This window comes from Anser anser, assembly GCF_964211835.1.
Source record: "Anser anser genome assembly, chromosome: 3".
Lineage (NCBI taxonomy): Eukaryota > Metazoa > Chordata > Aves > Anseriformes > Anatidae > Anser > Anser anser.
Window position 1 is genome coordinate 785,133 of NC_139722.1, and position 18,822 is coordinate 803,954.

Sequence of the window (18,822 nt, forward strand, 5' to 3'; positions counted from 1 at the left end):
GTAGCTATCAGACTGTCACAAAATAAAGAGACACCCATTTCAGCTATGGTTTCAGTCTACTTCCCGTTTGGTCCCATCTTATTTCCCATCCATATCCAATCCTGTGATGATCTTGTTAAAATGTCCTTTCAGAAGCAGCTTCAGTTCCTACTAGACTTCGGTGTCACAAAAAACCTATTTGTACCTTATGTGCACTTTCTAAATTTTTACCCATTTTTCTAAATTGTATTATTTTAGACCAACCTCAGTAATTCCTCCTCCTCTTTCAAATAGAGGTATTTTCATGTCCTCATCCGAAGTCACCATTTAGCTAAACTAATGATTTTACCACTACAGTTTTTCCTTACAAAGCAGTGCCACCCACATCCTTTTTTCTGTAGCAGTGTTTTTTACTGCTGGTGGGAAGAGTTTCTTCCCTAGATTCTCCCTGCCTTCCTTTCTCTCCTCTTTTTAAGTGAGATGAGTTAAGAAAACGAGGAGGTCTTCTCTGCTCTCTTCAGGTGTACACGCAATAGCAGGTGTCCACTCACGCATGGAACGGCGCCGAATCCCGTGTCCTTACAGGCCTCTCTCTACCATCTTTGAAAAGAAATGGAGACTGGGGCAGATTCCCCACAACTAAGGCAAATGTTGCACCCACCTTCAAAAGGGCAAGAAGACGATCTGAGAAAATACAGGATAGTCACATTCATCCCTGGGAAAATAACGGAGTGAGCCCTCCTGGAGCACATTTCTGTGCGCACAAAGGAGACGATAGTGACTGGAGGCAGTCAGCATGGATTTACCAAGGGTAAATCATGCCTGAGGAGCTTGATTACTTTCTGGGATCAAATGACTGGATTTGTGGATGAGGGAAGTCAGCTGGATGCCAGCTACCTCAACTTTAGCAAGACATGTGACATTGCGTCCTGCAATACCGAACATGCTGAGACGTCGGGGTCTGGATGGTTGGACAACAGGATGGGACAGTGGCTGGATGGTCGGACTTGGTGGGCAATGCTCCATACTCTGCCTGGAGGGTGGCGACAAGCGAGTGCTTCTGGGCACCTGGCCTGCTTCACGTTTTTATTCAGGGGACAAAAGACTTGCTGAAGTCTGCAGGTGCCACCGAACTGCGGGGAGCACCCCCTGTGCCCGAGGACAGAGCAGCCACCCGCTGGGGCCAAGCCAGGCTGCAGGCAAGGGACAGCAGGAGCCTCACAAGGACAAACACAAAGTCCTGCCCCCAGGGAAGAAGGACCCCTGCCAACAGGGCAGGCTGGGGCAGCTTTGCTGCAAGGCACCGGGGGATCTTGGCGGACAGCGGCTGAACTGGAGCCAGCAGTGTGCCCCGGCACCAAAGGCCTCCTGGGCCGCATGAGCAGGTCCCCAGGATCCAGGGGGGAGGTTATCCCCCTCTAGTCAGCACTCGTTACACCGCTCCTCCATTCTGCGTCCTGGCCCAGGTTCTCAGGTACAATGAAGACATGAAGAAACAGGGCTGAGCTCTGCTGAGGGCCACCAAGATGCTCAGGGGACGTAGCACTTGCCCTGTGAGGTGAGGCACAGGGACCAGGCCTTGTTCAGGCTAGAGAAGAAAGGGCTGAGGGTGGCCACCTCGTTCCTACAGGGGGCCATCGGGAAGATGGAGCCAGGGTTGTCACAGGGGTGCAGAGCAGGAGGCTGAGAGAAAGAGGGGTATAAGGAAAAGTTTTTTTTCCGATGAGGACAGCCCAGCAGGGGAGAGGGGGCCCAGAGAGGTTGTGCCATCTCCATCCTTGGAGGTTTTCAAGACCTGACTGGACAGAGCCCTGAGCAACCCAGCGGAGGCCAAGCTGCCCCTGCTTTGAGCAGGAGGTTGGGCTATAGGCCTCCCTGACGCCCCTCCCCACACAAACTATTCTACAGCTCTAACATGCTTCAGAGTAGTACCAGAAAGGCTGCACAGACCAACAGGCAGAACGTACCACACCTTATAAACTGCAATGTAGCAGCAAAACATGGCAAGTCAGAGAGAGAAGGGAAAAAAACAAAACAAAACAAAACAAAAAAACACAATAAAAAACAGAAATGCTGGAAGAAAATAGTTAAGTTCACCCACGATAAAAGTGGATGTGGCAATGTCGTGGGAAGTGTGAAACCAAAATAAGGAGAGAAATTGATGTGCTGTGACCTGTCCCAGGGGCCTGGTGTGCTGCCTGTGCAGGGCAGCAGGACCTCCTGGCCACACGCAGGAATGGCAAAAGCCTTCCCAGGACCACAAAGAATTAAGACCGAAAACACTTTAAGCACTTTATGTAATATGAATTTAGATTATTTACTCTACTATTCTATTTTAATAATTACTCCATGTTAGCTAACAATGTTATGGGAATATCTTAGCTGCTCTGGGCCCTTTTTCTTCTCCCCTGTTCCTACTTCCCTAAGAGAAAACACAATTCCTCCTGGGGCAGGGAGCTCGGGAGGTGTGGTCCTCCAGGAACAGCATTGAGAGTTGTGCTAATGAAGCATTCAGGTTTAATCCTAATAAGCAGAGAAACTGCAAAAGGCTTTTAAACTATCATTTTATACCAAACACTTTATGCACCTGGCACTACATTTTCTTCACACGGCCACTGGAAATGTGCAGTTTTCTAATGGATTGATTTTGGCTTCCCCTTCACACCACACCAGCTGAGGTGTAAGGGGCACAAGCACAGCTCAGGACTGATCTTCAAACAAGCACAGTGAGATTAACTGTTTTCCCCTGGGCTTTTCTGAAAGGATCTGAACTAGAAAGCTGCCTGGGAACAACAGGCAACAACATCAGCTGCTCAGTACCCACCTCCCTTACTCTGCTATGAAACGATGCATGAAGTACAGTCGATAAGCACGCCTGGTTCTTTCAGATGGATGTACGGAGCATAGCTGCAACCTTCATATGTTTGAACAGATGTTACAAGAAACATTCCAGCAGTATACAACCAGCAAGCCAGGACAGATTGGTCTAGTTTTGGTTTGGATTTGTTTAGGGCTATTTGGAAAGGGAGAATAAACAAACACACTAAAACACAGAAAGAATTTTATACTAAAGAAAATCAGAAGAGATGAGGAAACATCTCCAATTATGCAGAAGGCTGTAGAGAGAAGAAATCAAATAATGTGCATGTCCACGGTGGATAGGACAGGAAATCTTGGTTTTAAACCAAAACAAGAACAGATTCTGATTGGTGGCTGATAAAAACAATTTAAGGATAAAGTTAACAAAGCAGGAAGGGTGAGACTTGCTGGGAGTTTTTGGCCTTTGCATCGGTGGGGTTTCTGAGAACAGGCTGAAGAAAACATCTGTCAGGAATGCACACGAGATCCTGCCCCGAGGAGAGGATGTGGACTAGATGAGCTCTCGAGGGTCCTAGGGCTAGTTTCCGATGACTACAGAGTTTTTAACCCAGCCAGTGAATTTCAGCTAAACGTGTAATTCATATAATCACACCAAGAAGGTCCAGCAGCAAAGTGTTGCTCATGCTGCTGTTATTTTATTGCTATGCAATCCTCTCTGGCTGCTTCTATGCCAGTAAACTAAATGGTGTCACTGGGCATCTCCCCGGCCCTAGGAACGCCTGGCACACACTGGCCATGTTCTGGCACACACTGGCCATATTCTGGCACACACTGGCCATGTTCTGGCACACATCGGCCATGTTCTGGCACACACTGGCCATGTTCTGGCACACACTGGCCATATTCTGGCACACACTGGCCATGTTCTGGCACACACTGGCCATGTTCTGGCACACACTGGCCATGTTCTGGCACACACTGGCCATGTTCTGGCACACACTGGCCATATTCTGGCACACACTGGCCATGTTCTGGCACACACTGGCCATGTTCGCAGCTTTAAGCTTTCTGTCTCCCCAGGCAGGGTGGCTGCACTGATTGCTTTTTGGGAGCGATGTTCGGCCTGTGCTAAACACCCAACCATGCCAGGGACTGCCTAAGAGACTGCTAGCTTGTCTTGACTGCCAGCCAAGGCTGCGTCAGGCAGGGGATGTAGCAGACGGGATGGACTGAGTTCCAGTTCTTGTGCCCAGTACTTTGGCAACGATGAGCACAGTAGCAGAGATGCAGTTTCTTTCTCCACAGGCAGTTGCTTCTTGTTCTAAGCAAGGCTTGTTGGCTGAAGGACTGACTGCTTGGAACTGGAATCAGGGTAACAGATGCTGTAATAATAATAAAGCCACAGCCTCCTTCTTTAGAAAATGGTTTGGTATTACCCTGGTTATCAGGCTTTGCCAAAAAGTCATTTTTAAGAAGACTAAAAATAGCTTAGGATTTGAGATTGGAGATACAATTTTGTTGTGATCTTTTGTGTAACATTTTCTCTGCCATTTTTGGGTAAGCTTCATGACTGCCAGGCTCAGCCACGTCATCTGTGCAGGGACACCTGGCAGAAACCTTTTACAGTGAGAGCTCCTGCTGCATTTTTCTCAATGCTTACATTTTTATGGTCATCATCTTTCTGAGATGAATCAAGATGAGTCAAGAAGATCAAGGGTGAAGAATGGAAAAAATGACGTAATTATCGAGGGGGAGGGAACTGCCATCTCACAGAAGGGTCTGAGTATGACAGACAGCACAGCGTTTTACCCATGATAATTAGTGTAAAGTGCAGGGACTTCAGACGGGGACTGTATGTGCTGCAGAGGCCAGTGAGGTAGAATCAGAATCAGCAGAATTGGGAACGAGAGGAGGAGATCCTTGCTTTTTGGTAGAGATCCCAGCCTCGAAAAGCGAACCCTCTTTTCCCCTTGTACACAGCGCTGTTGATCCTGCTCCTGCCTCTCCCTGCTCCACACGACATAACACCAACCCTGTGTACCAAAACTGTGCTCGTGACTTAGGTCCCAACACACATCGCTCCCCGTTATAGCTGCAGAAATACTTCGTGCCAGTGAATAAACGAGCGACAGAACAGCCATGATTCACTGCACAGAAACATGAAGTGATGTACAAAAAGAACAGCTCTTCTAACCATATATACGCAGTGTCGGGCCCTAAAATAGAAAATAATATTTCAGGAAAGAGTCTCAGAATTTCAGCAGGTCTAGGAAAATGCCTGCTTTTGGCTGAGTCTAAAAAAGTAAATGGAATGCTAGGAATTATTAGAAAAAGAACAAAATTAAGAATATCAGAATGCTATACAAATTCACAATGCATCTGCACCCTGATTACCATGTGTTCATTCTCTGCCTCCGAAGGCATATAGCTTTCCTGATGAGGAATGAGAAAAATCAGTAGGACTATTCCAATTGAAAGAGATGTTTACTAAAGACATGAGTGGCAAGAAGTTGTTGAATAAACAATAGTTGTTCATTGCCTTTTTGATAATCAGATGGAATCAAAGTTATAAGGAGCCTGGCTCAAAAATAATAACAACAATAGTTTTTACACTGTAACATTTGCCACAAGGCATTTACGAAGTCAGCATACCCACCCTCCGGATTAGGCAATGCACTGAAGAAAATGCCACTGAGTCCATGAAATACAAAGGCATCTCCTCCTGCTTGGAAGGTCCCTGGGGCACAACCTGTGGGATTCTGCGAGAGCACTGCCACATGCCTACCCTGTTCACACACCGTGCTGAACAGAGGCCAAACGCCTCTGATTTGATATGCCCATTGTTCTGGTTTCTGCCATACGTATGAACAAAAGCAAATTGGCAATCGGTGATCTGGGAGATGCTACAGAGCCACTACTGGTAACGTTTACAGATGACTCAACAAACTGTGGATTGATAAAATAATTATGGACTTGGTCTACAAAGTAATTTAACTGTACAATATGTAAATCACAAAATCCCAGCCCCCCAGGATGGCTGGGAGCACCCCTGGGTGCCCCTGTCCCCCCCTGCCCCAGCAGGGTGCCCAGCCCCACGGCCCTGGGCTCGGGGAGCTCTCCAAGGAGCAGCCCCCGGCCCCTCTCGGGGCAGCCTGTGCCAGGGCTCCGGCACCCGCCCGGCCCAGCAGTGCTGCCTGAGGGGCAGGGGGAGCCGCCGGGGCTCCGGGCTGGGCCCGGGGCCTCTGGGCCCGGCCCTGGGCACCGCCGAGCAGAGCCCGGCTCCGGCCTCTCCGCACCTCCCCGCGGGTCCTGACGGCCATGGGGGAGCTCCCCCGGAGCCTCCTCTGCTCCAGGCCGAGCAGCCCCAGCTCTCGCAGCCTCTCCTCACAGCACGGGGGCTCCGGGCCCTTCGGCATTTTGGTCTTAGTGTTAATCAGTCAATACAAACACAGAAGCATTTGCTGCATCTAGGAGAAAACAACTTAAGTCGTGTTTACAGAACCAGGAGCTCATCCTGGAAAGCAGTTACGCTGAGAAGAGTTTGGAAGCAACTGCCTAGAAATAACTGCAAAGAATTTATGGTAACTAGTGAAAATCTTCTGCTGGTAAGGAAGCAAATAAGTTGTTGAATGAGCACGAGAAAAGCAGCGATCTCTTTAATTTCTAATGTAGCATAAATACAGGAAGGCCCTTGAGGATCTTTCAGATAAGAACGCACATCTTTGGAACAAGACACGAAAGCCACACTACAAAATGAAAAGACAGTTTGAAGAGAAATAAATACAAAAAGAAATGCCATCTAATTTGCTTAGCCACGAGAAGGACCTGACTACAGTGTAGAGACAACTATGAGGGAAGACATTTGTCATGGAAAAAAACTTTTTAACTAGACAATGGCACAGTCAGACCTATTCAAGACCTGTTCTTAACAGAATGCATCCCTAGTAAAACCAAAGCCAGGAAACAAGAAGCTGGAATATTTCAGAAACAAAAAGAATACCATATGGAAAGGGGACTTTCTCCTCTCCTCCCCTAAGAACAAGAAAAAGCAAGTTACAGAGAAAATGACCGTAAAAGAAAACACAGGAATGTCACTGCCACGTACCAGATTTTGTAGGTGTGGAGTCACTGGCTGCCTTGACAGCCTTCAGGAGGACATGCTGATTAGACGACACGGGCATGCCTGCTCTGCATTGCTGCTGCTGTTGCTTCTGCTGCTGCTGTTTCAAGGCCTGGGGAAGAGGACAGAAGAACGTGAGCAAAGAGATATTAGAAATATTCTTAGAAATTATTAATACACAGTATAAACATCTTGTTTTACAGCAACCAATAGCTGGATTCTAACTGTAAGTCCATCAAAAGCTTAAAATGGCTTCTGAAATACGTTCAGTTTGCACGGGACACTGATACTGTCTATTTAAATACAGTTCTACAAGTAGAGACATTTCCTACCTTTGCATTTAAAGCAAAAAGCTAATGGTTGCAGAACTTAAGTTGTGTGTTTCGTGAAAAAGTGATCTCTAGAGAAGGCAAAGAGAAAGAATTCCAAATCTGGAGTTGGTCCAAGAAGTAATTATATAAATAACTTCAAAGTAAAAGTTCCACAATGTAATTCATTTCCATCTCCTGGAGAAGCAAGTAGCAACTTACTAAAAACATTCAGCAGAGACGATACCTAATAAGAAAGACTTTTTTAATTAGGAAAGCAATAAAGAATAGAACACTGAAATCCTTTGTTTCAGAAAAGATTGTTAAGGCAACTATAATTCTGCCTAAAAAACACAAATGACTAAGACAAGGAAGTAAGGAGGCAATTTGGTTAAACTGCAGCTTTTACCCAAACCAAACTGTCTGTTTTCCAAAAATGAACTCAAAACCCAAATAAATTTGACAGAATAAATTACAACAGATTAAGTATACACCTGAATTTCACAATAGGAAGTAACAGAAAGTAATATGCTGTTATATATACAAAGGAGTGGGACTGTTAACTAGAGATCCACTATCTCAAATAACAATAGTGAAATACAGTTTGAACTAGGAGCCAGAATAAAAATACGCAGGAGTCTGCAGAACCTGCCACATGAGGAAAACAAGACAGACCTTCAGACACAGCTTGAGGAAGACTAACAACAGGATACAAGTAACGAAGTGACATGTTAGATTTCTGTTTTCCCATCTATTAAATAGTTCCTATTTATCTGCTTGTCCTGTGGGCAAAAAATATTCAGTCAAACTGAAGAAAAAAAAAATGAAAATCACTAAGGAAATATCCTCTGCTATCACAATTAATCTCCTCTTATTGAGGTCAAAAGGTTTCAAAAAAAAAAAAAAACAAGAAAAAAGAGAGAGAGCCGGTATTTGAGAGACCTGGTAATCATACAAGTAACACAAAAATCTATAAAAAAGTTCAAGGAAGCTTTTACAAAGTCTTTTCTGATTTGAAGACGAATTCTTGTCTTGTTTGAAGACAAACTGCAGGCAACAGTGACTGTCAGGAAAACATTAGACTACGAAGACCACTAGTACGCTTAGGTGTTTGTGTGAATCCCATACTTCTATTACACAAATCACTTCAAATGTTTAAGATTTCACATGTTCAGTTCACCTCCTCTTCTGTATGCCATTTGACTGCTGCATTTTTCTTAGCTTAGGTAAAACAATTCTGCTTCTGTTCATTGTCACCCCACAGCTCTCCCCTGTGCAGTGTCTCCGGTGCCCACGCCAGTGGTGGCTGAGGCACGTGTGGGAAGGGAAGGAAACAATTATTCATCAGACGTCTCTTCTTAAATTCCGTGTCAACTTCACACTTAGGTTCTGCTAGCATCATCTCCGTTTCTTTATAAATCTTTATATATTGAGTCCTGTCCTCATCACAGAATAATTCAGGGCTTGTTGTGACAAGCCTGGCTCCATCAATACCCTCCTCAGAAGCACCTGGAGGGGACAGAGGGACCCTGCTGTCCGGTTTTCCCCTCAGCCTCCCCTTCTCCAGGCTGAAGGAGCACCGTTCCCACAGCCCCCCTCACAGGGCAAGCGCTCCAGCACTATCCCGTGGCCTCCCCGAAACTCACTCCAGTTCATCAATGTCGGCTTCTGTTGGCCCCAAAACAGGACGCAGTATTTTAGGAGAGGTCGAATAACGAGTGATAATAATGATAATGATAATAATCAGCAGATAGATATAATCACCCCCCTCCACCTCCTGTTTGTAATACCCCAAAAAGCTGCCAGGGCATGCTGCAAGCTTCATTTACAGCTTGTGTCTACCAAGACCGTGAGCTCTTTTTCGGCAGAGCTGCTCTTGGTGCTATTGCAGGGAGTTAGTCTGCCCCTTACTAGTCTGAGTCCTCACTAAATTTCATGAAGTTCCTTCCAGCCCATTCCTCCAGCTTGTCCAGGCCCTACTGAACAGCAGCCATGCCCCTGAGTGCATCACCAGTGTCATCTGCATCCCGTCTCCTGCAGGACACTGAGAAAAGGTATTTAACAGCAAAGGTGCCAGGATAAAAACACGATGAGCTCCACCTGTAACCAGCCTCCAAGCTGAGTATAAACATACACCACCACCCTCTGAGCCTGGAGATCCCGTGTTTTTTAAACCAAGTAGTAGCCTTGCCATTTAGGCTGTAACATCTGAGCTTGGACGTATGGATGGTGTGGGACAGCCCACGAGAAGCCTTGATACAGGCGAGATACACAAAATCCACAGCTCTCCCCAGCCCCGACCCGCACCACACGAATGCTCCCCCTGTGCCCATGCGCAGGGGTCCGTTATTGTTCTGTTTGCCTTTAAGTTGCCCTTTCCTTCTGCCGTGGTCCCCATGGAGGCAGGTGTCCTGGGCACACGGGGGGGTCTGCACGAAGGGCAGCTCTGAGGCAAACCCCGCTGCGAAGGGTGGAAACCACTGCTTTATTCTGCAGGGTTGAAAAAGCAAAATGCTAAACGGTGCTGTTCAGTATCAGCAGCATCTCCTTTAATTGCCACTGAAGCGAAGACCTTACAGCACCAGCACGTTCCTCCCCGTCAGCTCCACTACGGATGCCAGCAGGGCTGGCAGCAGGGACCGGGAGCTGGGCCAGTGCTCCCAGCTCTTGCTCTGGACCTGCTTACGGCCCCCGACAGCAATGGTAAAAATGTACGGGGACACACCTAACGGGGAGAAGTCTGTGCTGTGCTGCTCCCTTCGTCACACAGAAGGCAACAAAGACTGTTCACCGACCCAAGAGCTTTTGTAGGGTACAGCTGACCCCGGTCCCTGACCTTACTCCTTCCATGTGTGCATGGCAACAACAGATTAAAAAACGGATAAAGACAAAGGCCAGCAGTATAAACCTTATCAGAACAGAGGTTATGGCTCCTAGTCTCCAAAACCCCGATGATATCTGAACTCTGATGTCTTTGGGACGGCTGCTCAAGCTAGGTAAGGAGAGGAGACGGTCAGTGGATTGGAGAGAAACAGAGGAAAGAATCAGGAGGTTCCTGCATTTTCCAGCAAAGATTGAGAAATCACCTGTCTGGATCCAGATCACTAATTTCAGAATCTCAGTGTCTTTTTTTCTGTATCACCAAACTATCACTGTAACCAAGGAGGCTTCTCCCCACGGTTGTTTCATCATTTTAGCAGGATGAGCACGGACATGCCTCTGTCACTTTAGACTCAGATTTTGCAAACTCAGGATTCTTCAAAAGCACTGGAAGGAACATGTGGCTTGTGCTGAACACAACCATCTGCTTGCTTACTGTACTGCGTGGTGTTGGCACACCACTGTACGCCATACTATTTGGATGTATTTTACAGTTTTAACCCTGATCTGTTCAGGAACTAATTCCTGTTTCTTCTGTCTTAAAGGACCTGATACTTACTGCCAGTATAGCAGCAGCATGGTGCTCAAGGGTTAAACGTCCTCACTTGCAAATCTGCTCTCTCTTCCCTCCAGTGATAATTACTTAGTGCTTAAGACAGGAGCGCTGAATCCAGCCAGCTGTCTTCTCCAGTGCACACTAGCAAATAATCCGGGTGTAATTAAAAATATGAAAGCTTTCCTTAAGATACTGAGTGAAACAAGAATTATGTTTTTCCTACAACTTTACTCATGACACTTCTGTCTCCTTCCTGCTATCAACATTTGCTCATTCTATCTATTTTTATGACTTTTCCTGCCCACGGGAGCAATCCTGTTTAGGAAGAGGTGGAGGGTGTGCTATTTGGTCAAAATGGCAGAATTCCACTGGAACCAAAATCAAGCAATGGATCGGGCATGCGATGATCTTCATTTGACCCAAAGCCAGAGCAAACTTTAGGCAGGTAAGTTAGAATGTCTGAATGGTTTCAGCATTCTTCAGCAACACCTCTGTGCCCAGAAGATAAGTTACCCGTGTGCCCAGAAGATAAGTTACCACGATGCTACAACTTGATGCTGTACTCTGGGACAAAAGAATTCAGGGAGAAGAGCTGCCGTGATGGTAGATGATAACCATCAGAAACTGCTTTTGGACCTATCAACAGCTGCAGAACTGTGAAGCGCCATCAGGTATGCTATGCTATGCAGACACGATTTGTTTCCCCATTTCTCTTTCTGGGTTTCTGACCTTTTTTCCCCAAACCAATGAGATTCTGAACAGCGAAACTGAGAACACTGTCTGAAGTTTGGAACTCACTGGTTCTGACATATTTTACTACATACAGAGGCAGAGCTGGAATGAGGATGTTCAGGACGGACACATCTCAGGATATGAAAGCTGGGGAGTGGAGGAAGAGGAGAGCAGAGGCAGAGAGGAGCAAATGTAAAGGTGAGGAAGGCTGGTGGTAACAGGGGCAGAAGGAATTCAGACACGGAAAGTGGAAAACTATTAGGCATGTAATGACAGGCTGGGAGGAGAGGAGAAAAGTAGACGGAGTGTAGGTTTGGAAATAGGGACCCACAGAACAGGGAAAATGAAGAGAAACTGCCAAACACAACAGTGGAAAAAGGACTGTTTATAACAAACCCTAAATGTGTTTGATCACTCTCTTAAAAGAGAAAAGACTGTGGATGTTGGAGACAAATGATTGCCAGCCAGGCTTAATGAGGGATGAGGAAGGGATGGCAAAGAGTATAGTTAATATCACACTGAATTAGTGAGAAGCAACATTCTGAGGATTCAAATGAAAGTGGAAACCTGACTCTTCAGAAGAAAATCTGCCTGAAGTGACAACACAATCTCACGTCTTTAATTCACCTAACAGCAGCAAGCAATGCCATAGTAACACTGCTGCTTCTGTTGAGAAACAGCAAAGTGGGAAATGAAAGAGAGAAGATTCCCTAAAGCAGGCATCTCATTTTGACATCAATCCAACTCTTGCTGGAAACAAAGCTCCAGTTTATTCAGTTTCCTTATCTTCTCATGTAATATTCTCCTCAACAATATGCCCTAATTAGATCCTTTGCTCTCACTGCAAATCCTTTTCCAAACACCGTAGGCATCTCTGATAGCTGAATACCACTCTGAGTGTTGTTTCCCAGCTGGCAAATTCAAGAAAGCAGGCTGGGCTGGTAAAGGTAAATCCTATCCAGAACACATCATGATTTCATCAGTCTGTGACAAGCTTCCGTAATCCCTTGACTAGCACCTCCTCTGCAACTTGATTCATAACTCCTTACAGATTTTACTCAACTAAGGAGTAAATCTAACCCTGTTAAAGCATTTCCTTTCTAAGGATCATGGAAAACTAAACAATGCAGCTGGGGAAACACCTGCAAATAAGGAACTCAGGGGACTAATTCATCTTGCATTTTTCATTAAAAGAAACATTTGAGGTACAAACACTTACCCATTCCATCCTGAGTGCCTGCAATAAACACTACCTACAGAACAGTCATTCCCCGAGCATGGAAAATAACCAGTCCTCCTCCTTCTCTCCTAATGCCCAGTAGAAGTCAGTGTGCAGTCCTTCCCCTTCATCCCTCAATAAATACACACATTGCCCACAGAATTCCTTGGAAGGGAAAGTACGCCCCTAATTAGGGGATGAAGTCAGAGGACTTAATTCTTTTCTCAAAAAGACGTTCCATTTTCTAAAACAGACTGTCGAAAGCTAAGGACACTCAACAAAAGGTTGGGTGAAAATAAACAATGTCTTCTATCCATTATCTAAAATAACAATGACAAAATTTCCAGCTGCTTTTTCAGGGAAAAGGCAAAGCACTAAATAGCACGGTATTTTCAATCTCCTTTAGGAGAGGGGGATGTTTTAACAAAGCCCTGTTTACTACCAGACAGCCAGGAAATCCTGACTTACTTCCCTGCAGAGTGCGGTTCCACTTGGCAAGATGATTTAGCAGAGAAATAAAATTATTGCCACAATCCCTAGACTAGGTTCCAGACTGTGCTGCTTACCTGTTTGAGTGCCTTCTTGCTGTGCTTCTGGGACGAGGAGATGACTTTGCCTGTTTGGATGGAAGGTGACGGGCAGCCAGCCTGGGGAGAGGACGTCTGTGACAGTCTAGATGACACTGCAAGAAAAAAGTACGAATGAGCACACCGGACAAGCCAACCTTTATAGGTTTGCCTGCAGCACATTAGCCAGTCCTCACCATTTCAGATCATCTCATGAGGCTCATGAAAATTGCACCTCCAGCAAGTGTTACTTGTGTAACAGAAGAATCATTTCTGTTTCCTAGTCCTGTATCAGCGAGGCAGCTGTTTTCCTCGGAAAGCCAACAGCAATTCCTGTGACTGGCTTCAGATCTTTCATCTCCTGTCCATTTCTTTTTCATGATTTTAATCATGCAAATAGCTGCTATCAAACAACACCGCAGCCTGAAAAAGTTTCAGCTTCACACAGGTTTAGCTACCCGAAGTCTAAATAAAAATACAGACACAGATAATGGTTATCTTCATCTGGAACGACCCGTGGTCAGGTACCTGCCTGCCTGGTGGCACTTCTGATCAGATTAACTCTGCACCCCATGTAAGAGTGGGAAGATAAATGACACGGAAACAAAGGGGAAAGTGACTATCACTCACTCCTTAAGAAAGAACTACGGGAATATACTGGTTATACCAGTACATGAACATATAGGCTCACTGAATGAGCCTGGATAGAGTGTAAAGAAATCTCGTCCTAGCCATGTGGAATCCTAAAGCGAGGCTGCTAGGTTCCCATGATTTGGACTTTCATATCGTCCCCTTACAAGCAAGAAACCATGGATAAGAACCAGATCACAGCTGGTTATGTGGCTATGTTATACCTCTTTGGTACAGGATACTGAAAATGCTCTGCTCTGGCGGCAGTGCTGATGGATATGTGGCCAGCCGAGGAAACCATTTGGTGTCAGGAGGAAATCCTTCCCTCCCAGGGCGGCGAGGCCCTGAGCAGGCTGCCCCGAGGAGCTGGGGGTGCCCCATCCCTGGCAGCGCCCAAGGCCGGGCTGGATGGGGCTGGGGGCAGCCTGGGCTGGGGGCAGGGGTCGTGCCCATGGCAGGGGTGGCACCGAGGGGGCTCTGAGGGCCCTGCCAGCCCAAACCGCTGTGGGATTCTGTGATCAGACTCAGAATCATGGTTTCCCACCTCCTGTCTTGGCAAACCCGTACCGTCGTGGCCAGCAGCCAGGTTAACCTCCCACATGTGCGTACGTAACAGGGCAGGCAACCAGGGCACTAGGGCCAGTGAACACTTTCGCTGCTGAGGCTGAGAGAGTGCAACAAAAAAGACCAAAAATACAGAACGACGTGAGTCGGAATGCCTCACATCGCACGACGGCCATAAGAAAGCAGACACCACACGTGTCAGCAGGAATACCAGTGAGATACGGCTGCACCTGCAATGAACTCCAAGGCTGTGAGACTGACGGGGTACGGGAGCAGGGGGTTAAAAAAGCAGCATAAGTTAGCAAATTTGGGGTCTGTGTATGTATCTACACATAAATTAGTGCAGATGATAATGCCAGCTGTAAGATCAAGGAGAAAAAATAAGTGCAAAAGAATGTCTGATCCCAGAGATGAGCGTGACCCCAATCACAAAGGATAATCAATAGCTTCACGTTAACTGTTTGAACTACTGCTTCCTGAAGCAATTAGCTGCAGCCTGCACGAGGCTAAACTAGGATCCTTTCCTCGCAGAAAGGAGGTAAGAGATAATAGCAGCAGCTCTTCATTAACGAAAGGCGCGCTGTGGTTCTGTTCAGTATCCACAGCAAAGGGAAGCTGCTGAATAGGGCACTGACGGCAAGCACCAGAGAGCAATTTCAATAAAAGGCACAAAATTAGTAACAGCAAATCATACAAAGTAAAATTCGCATGTGTGGCATAGGAATGAAGTGTAAACAGCAAGTTGCCTAGAAGGCATATATGCTGGAGATGGGGCTGTATCAGACTCTGAAATGCCATTAAAAACAACTCCTAGGCCATCGCGCATAGTAAGAAACCAGTAATTTAAGTCACTGGTAAGATTGCCATATCCAGGTGGATAGGTGCATATAATACAGGTGACACAGCCGTAGAGCAAGCATAATTACCACTTAAATAGGGAAAAGAAAAAAAAAAGCTGTCGTAGCAAGCCCTGCAAAGCAAAGGTTATATTTGTACTTTAAAACAGCAGAAAGAAAGTTCCAGAGACGTGCTGCCTCTACTGCCTTTGCGAACTCGCATTTGTCTCTCAGTCTGGTTGAAATCAGAGTTCGAGAAGAAAAAAAAAAGGTGCTGGAAAGACCGCAGCCTGGTAACACCTGGAGAGAGTTCATGAGAACATAAACTCGCAGGAATTCTTTTAATGCATCAATAAGGAGTAATGGGAAAAAAGCAAGTTTGTTGCCGAGAGTCACTCAGACTTCCAGAGATGTTCAACACGCCCCCTGAAAAAGGTTTCTAAAAATTATTTGGCACTTGTTTAAAAAACACAGAATTGGCCTTACTCTGACACTGGATAGAAGGAAAGAACAGAATCCAACGTTAATCAGGCAAGGACTTAACAAATATTCTGCAAGGTCGCATTTTAGTGCTTAGGGATAGACTGGAAGTAAGTACATTTCTGGAGGAAAACAAACAAGCTCCAAGTAGAACCTGTAGTAATCCAAATTAACCGCATCAGCTCAGGAGAGATGGCTGACAGGTACTTGAAAATGGCCAGCAAGACGATGCAACGAGTAAGGATGGAGAGATGCAGTATCTACAGTTCTTACAGCCTATTTATGCTGGCTGCCTCACTTGCACGCCGTAGCGCTGATCACGTAACATCAAAAAAATGATTATAGAGTTTGACAGGATTCGGGAAAGTAAAGAAAATGGTTAAGGACATGAAAAAACCTAGGGACACTGCGAGATTTGCTGTTACTCTACAGGAAGGGCCGGGACTGGAACATGCAGAACCAAGTGATGCAGCTTCACGCCCATGGGCAGCTCCCAGCTCCCAGTTCCCAGCTCCCAGCTCCCAGTTCCTGGCTCCCAGCTCCCAATTCCCAGCTCCCAGCTCCCAGTTCCTGGCTCCCAGCTCCCAGTTCCAGCTCCCAGCTCCCAGCCCACCAGCGCTGCAAACGCCCCGCAGCAGGACCAACGCCGTGCCCCGTCCCTCTGACACGGACCCCAGTTTGTCGCTGTTACACACGAAGGAAACACAAGCGCAGCTCAACATTTGCACCCCGTGCACAGAAGCAGACTGGCTGCTGCTGGCTCTGAGACGTTTGAATAGCAGAACAGAAACCACATCCTCTTTGAAGCCTATCACTGCAGAAACTTGAGGCTCTGCATGGAGCAGACGCATTAAGCCAAGCGGGCTACGTCCCTCCAGTCTCGTGCTCCGTTCACGTTTTAATTTTCATGCTGCCTTGTAACCATGAAACCAACCTTCCGAAGCCAGCAGTGGCGGCGTAGGCTACAATCCCCGCCTGGGAGGAGGACTCACCCCCGGAGCTGACCCAAAAAGTCGCGCCATAAGATTCTGCGCATCCTCTGAACGCGTACGAGCCCCCGGTGCTCCAACGGGCGCGGAGCTTCGACCGGCAGCTGCGACCACGGCAGATTCCGGAGAACAAACAGGAGAACTCGACAAAGCCGAGCGAGTCACAGCTGCTTGAGCTCAGCTGCGGGCCCCAAAGCGAAGGGGGGGTGGACGAGGGGATAAACCAGGCAGAATACACCCCTGGGTCCTCGGGCCCGAAAGCGCTCTGAAAGTTTACAGCCTTTTAAGAACTGAGCATGCAGCCAAGTGGAGGTGTAACGCAAGGACGTGCACGTACAGAGAAATGCTCTGACTCCCCCAAGGACAAGGCTTGACAAGCTGAGCTTGTTTCCTTTAGATTTAAAAAGGGCTTAAGTAAAGTACGCTCTCTCCTCACTTCAAGCTTTCTTAATTGGAAAAATATGCGGAGCTGAGATTACACCTCTTGATGCCCTTAAATCCTAAGAGCACTTCGGGGGGGAAGCCGCAGAACTAATTGCAGAACGTAAAGCAGCACCTGGGAAAGCAATGAACCTTGCAAGACACCCATTTAAAAAACTGGGTGAGTTGCTTTGCACAGCTTTTCCTTCATCAGCTGAAGATTAGGGAAGACTGTGGGACAGTACCTGGCAGAAAAGGGTTTCAGTAGATTTTGTGCATTAGAAACAGTGAACAGAACCTTCTTGTCCCAAAGAGGCGTAACGGAAGGGATGGGGATGTCACCTGGATAACAGGAGACAAGGACAGAAATACGGCTCAAGGGCAGTGCCAAAAAACCCTCAAGTGTCTGAGAGTGCTGGCCTGGAGAAGCAGTTAAACCTAAGCACGCACAGCCAGGACAGCTCCAAGACTAATAACTCCGCACGCTCAGCCCCAAGTCTTTAGCCAGCTGGTTCATTCGCAAGGGTTTATTACTTCCCGCTGTTGGTTTGGCTGGGAGAGGAGTGTGCCAGGTGAAATTTTAACAGCTCTCTTAGATTAAAGTAGATGAGACAAAGTGGAACATGTGTCAGCCAAAGCTCACGAAACCCAATTTCAGGTAAACTAAGAATGGACCCAGTATAGTCCCGTGTCCCAGCTGCAAGAAAAAATGCTGCAGAAGGTATATCTGCAGTCCATTACAGTTGCAAAACGTGGGACAGAGGCTCCCTTACGCTTCAGTCTTCTTAACGTAGTTGACACAAAAGCATTTCTTCTGAGAAACTAAATTACAATAGAAATTTAATTGTGTTAAAGGTCAAACTAAATTAGAATTTTCACTCTGGAAAAATCTGATGACATTTTACAAGGTATCAGGTTCCTTTAAGGTTTGCGAACCCTCAAATAGTCATGAATCTATTCTCTTACATATGCTTACAAACAAACTGTGCTAACAGCAACGGGGAGATATACTAAGATTTATTTAACAGTAACTTATTGAAGGAGAAAACGAATGATTAATCCTCTTAGAAAAACTGCAGTAAAATACCGCAAATTTCAGGATGTAAACGAAGGCCGGTTCCCTCCTGACATAAATAGGACAGGTACGGTTTCATCAGGATGCTGCCTCGTCTCTTTGCTCTGTAGAGCCCCGTTCAGTCACCGCTAAGGCCCTCTGCTCGAGCCCCCGTGCCGAAGGAAGGCACCGGTTCACCACGGCTCGGATGAAGCAACCGGAGGACGACCGGACTGCTCCCCCGCGGGACACCGCGCCGCCCCATCTGCGTCTCCAGCGGTCACAAGGGCAATGGTGGGGAGCGACACGATCCTTCCGACCCTCCGGGACTTCGACCGCCCTGGGCACGCTCTGCTGTCCCTGCCCAAAGCTGCTCCTTGCCCAGTACCTGCCCCCAGGCCACCCTGATACCGAGCACCAAGCAGCAGGACTCGTAACTCGCACCTGGTGCTAGGCATTACCACGTAAGACCAAAAAATATGGAAAGGTGGAGATGCTTGAATTATTTTTACCTTTTTTTTCTTTTCCTTTTTCTTGGACATCTCGTCTTATTCAGGTTATTTACTTTCTGGGGTGTGAATTTAGACAGATATTTGCCTGTTTGAAATAACAGGATCACAGAACCACAGAATGGCTTGGGTTGGAAATCCTACCGGCTCCTGGCATACC

The 18,822-nt window shown here is 46.7% G+C and overlaps 1 protein-coding gene across 4 annotated transcripts in view; it reads right to left on the minus strand.

Annotated features, from left to right (window-relative positions):
- Positions 1-18,822, minus strand: part of ASXL2 (ASXL transcriptional regulator 2) — a 115,754-nt gene that overhangs the window by 23,311 nt on the left and 73,621 nt on the right. For all 4 annotated transcript variants that reach the window (XM_083827901.1, XM_083827902.1, XM_083827904.1 and 1 more), the window contains 2 exons: positions 13,181-13,296; positions 6,905-7,031 (listed from right to left, as the gene is read on the minus strand). In XM_083827901.1, coding sequence (XP_083684027.1) covers positions 6,905-7,031; positions 13,181-13,296 — 243 coding nt within the window. The remainder of the gene's footprint in view (positions 1-6,904; positions 7,032-13,180; positions 13,297-18,822) is intronic.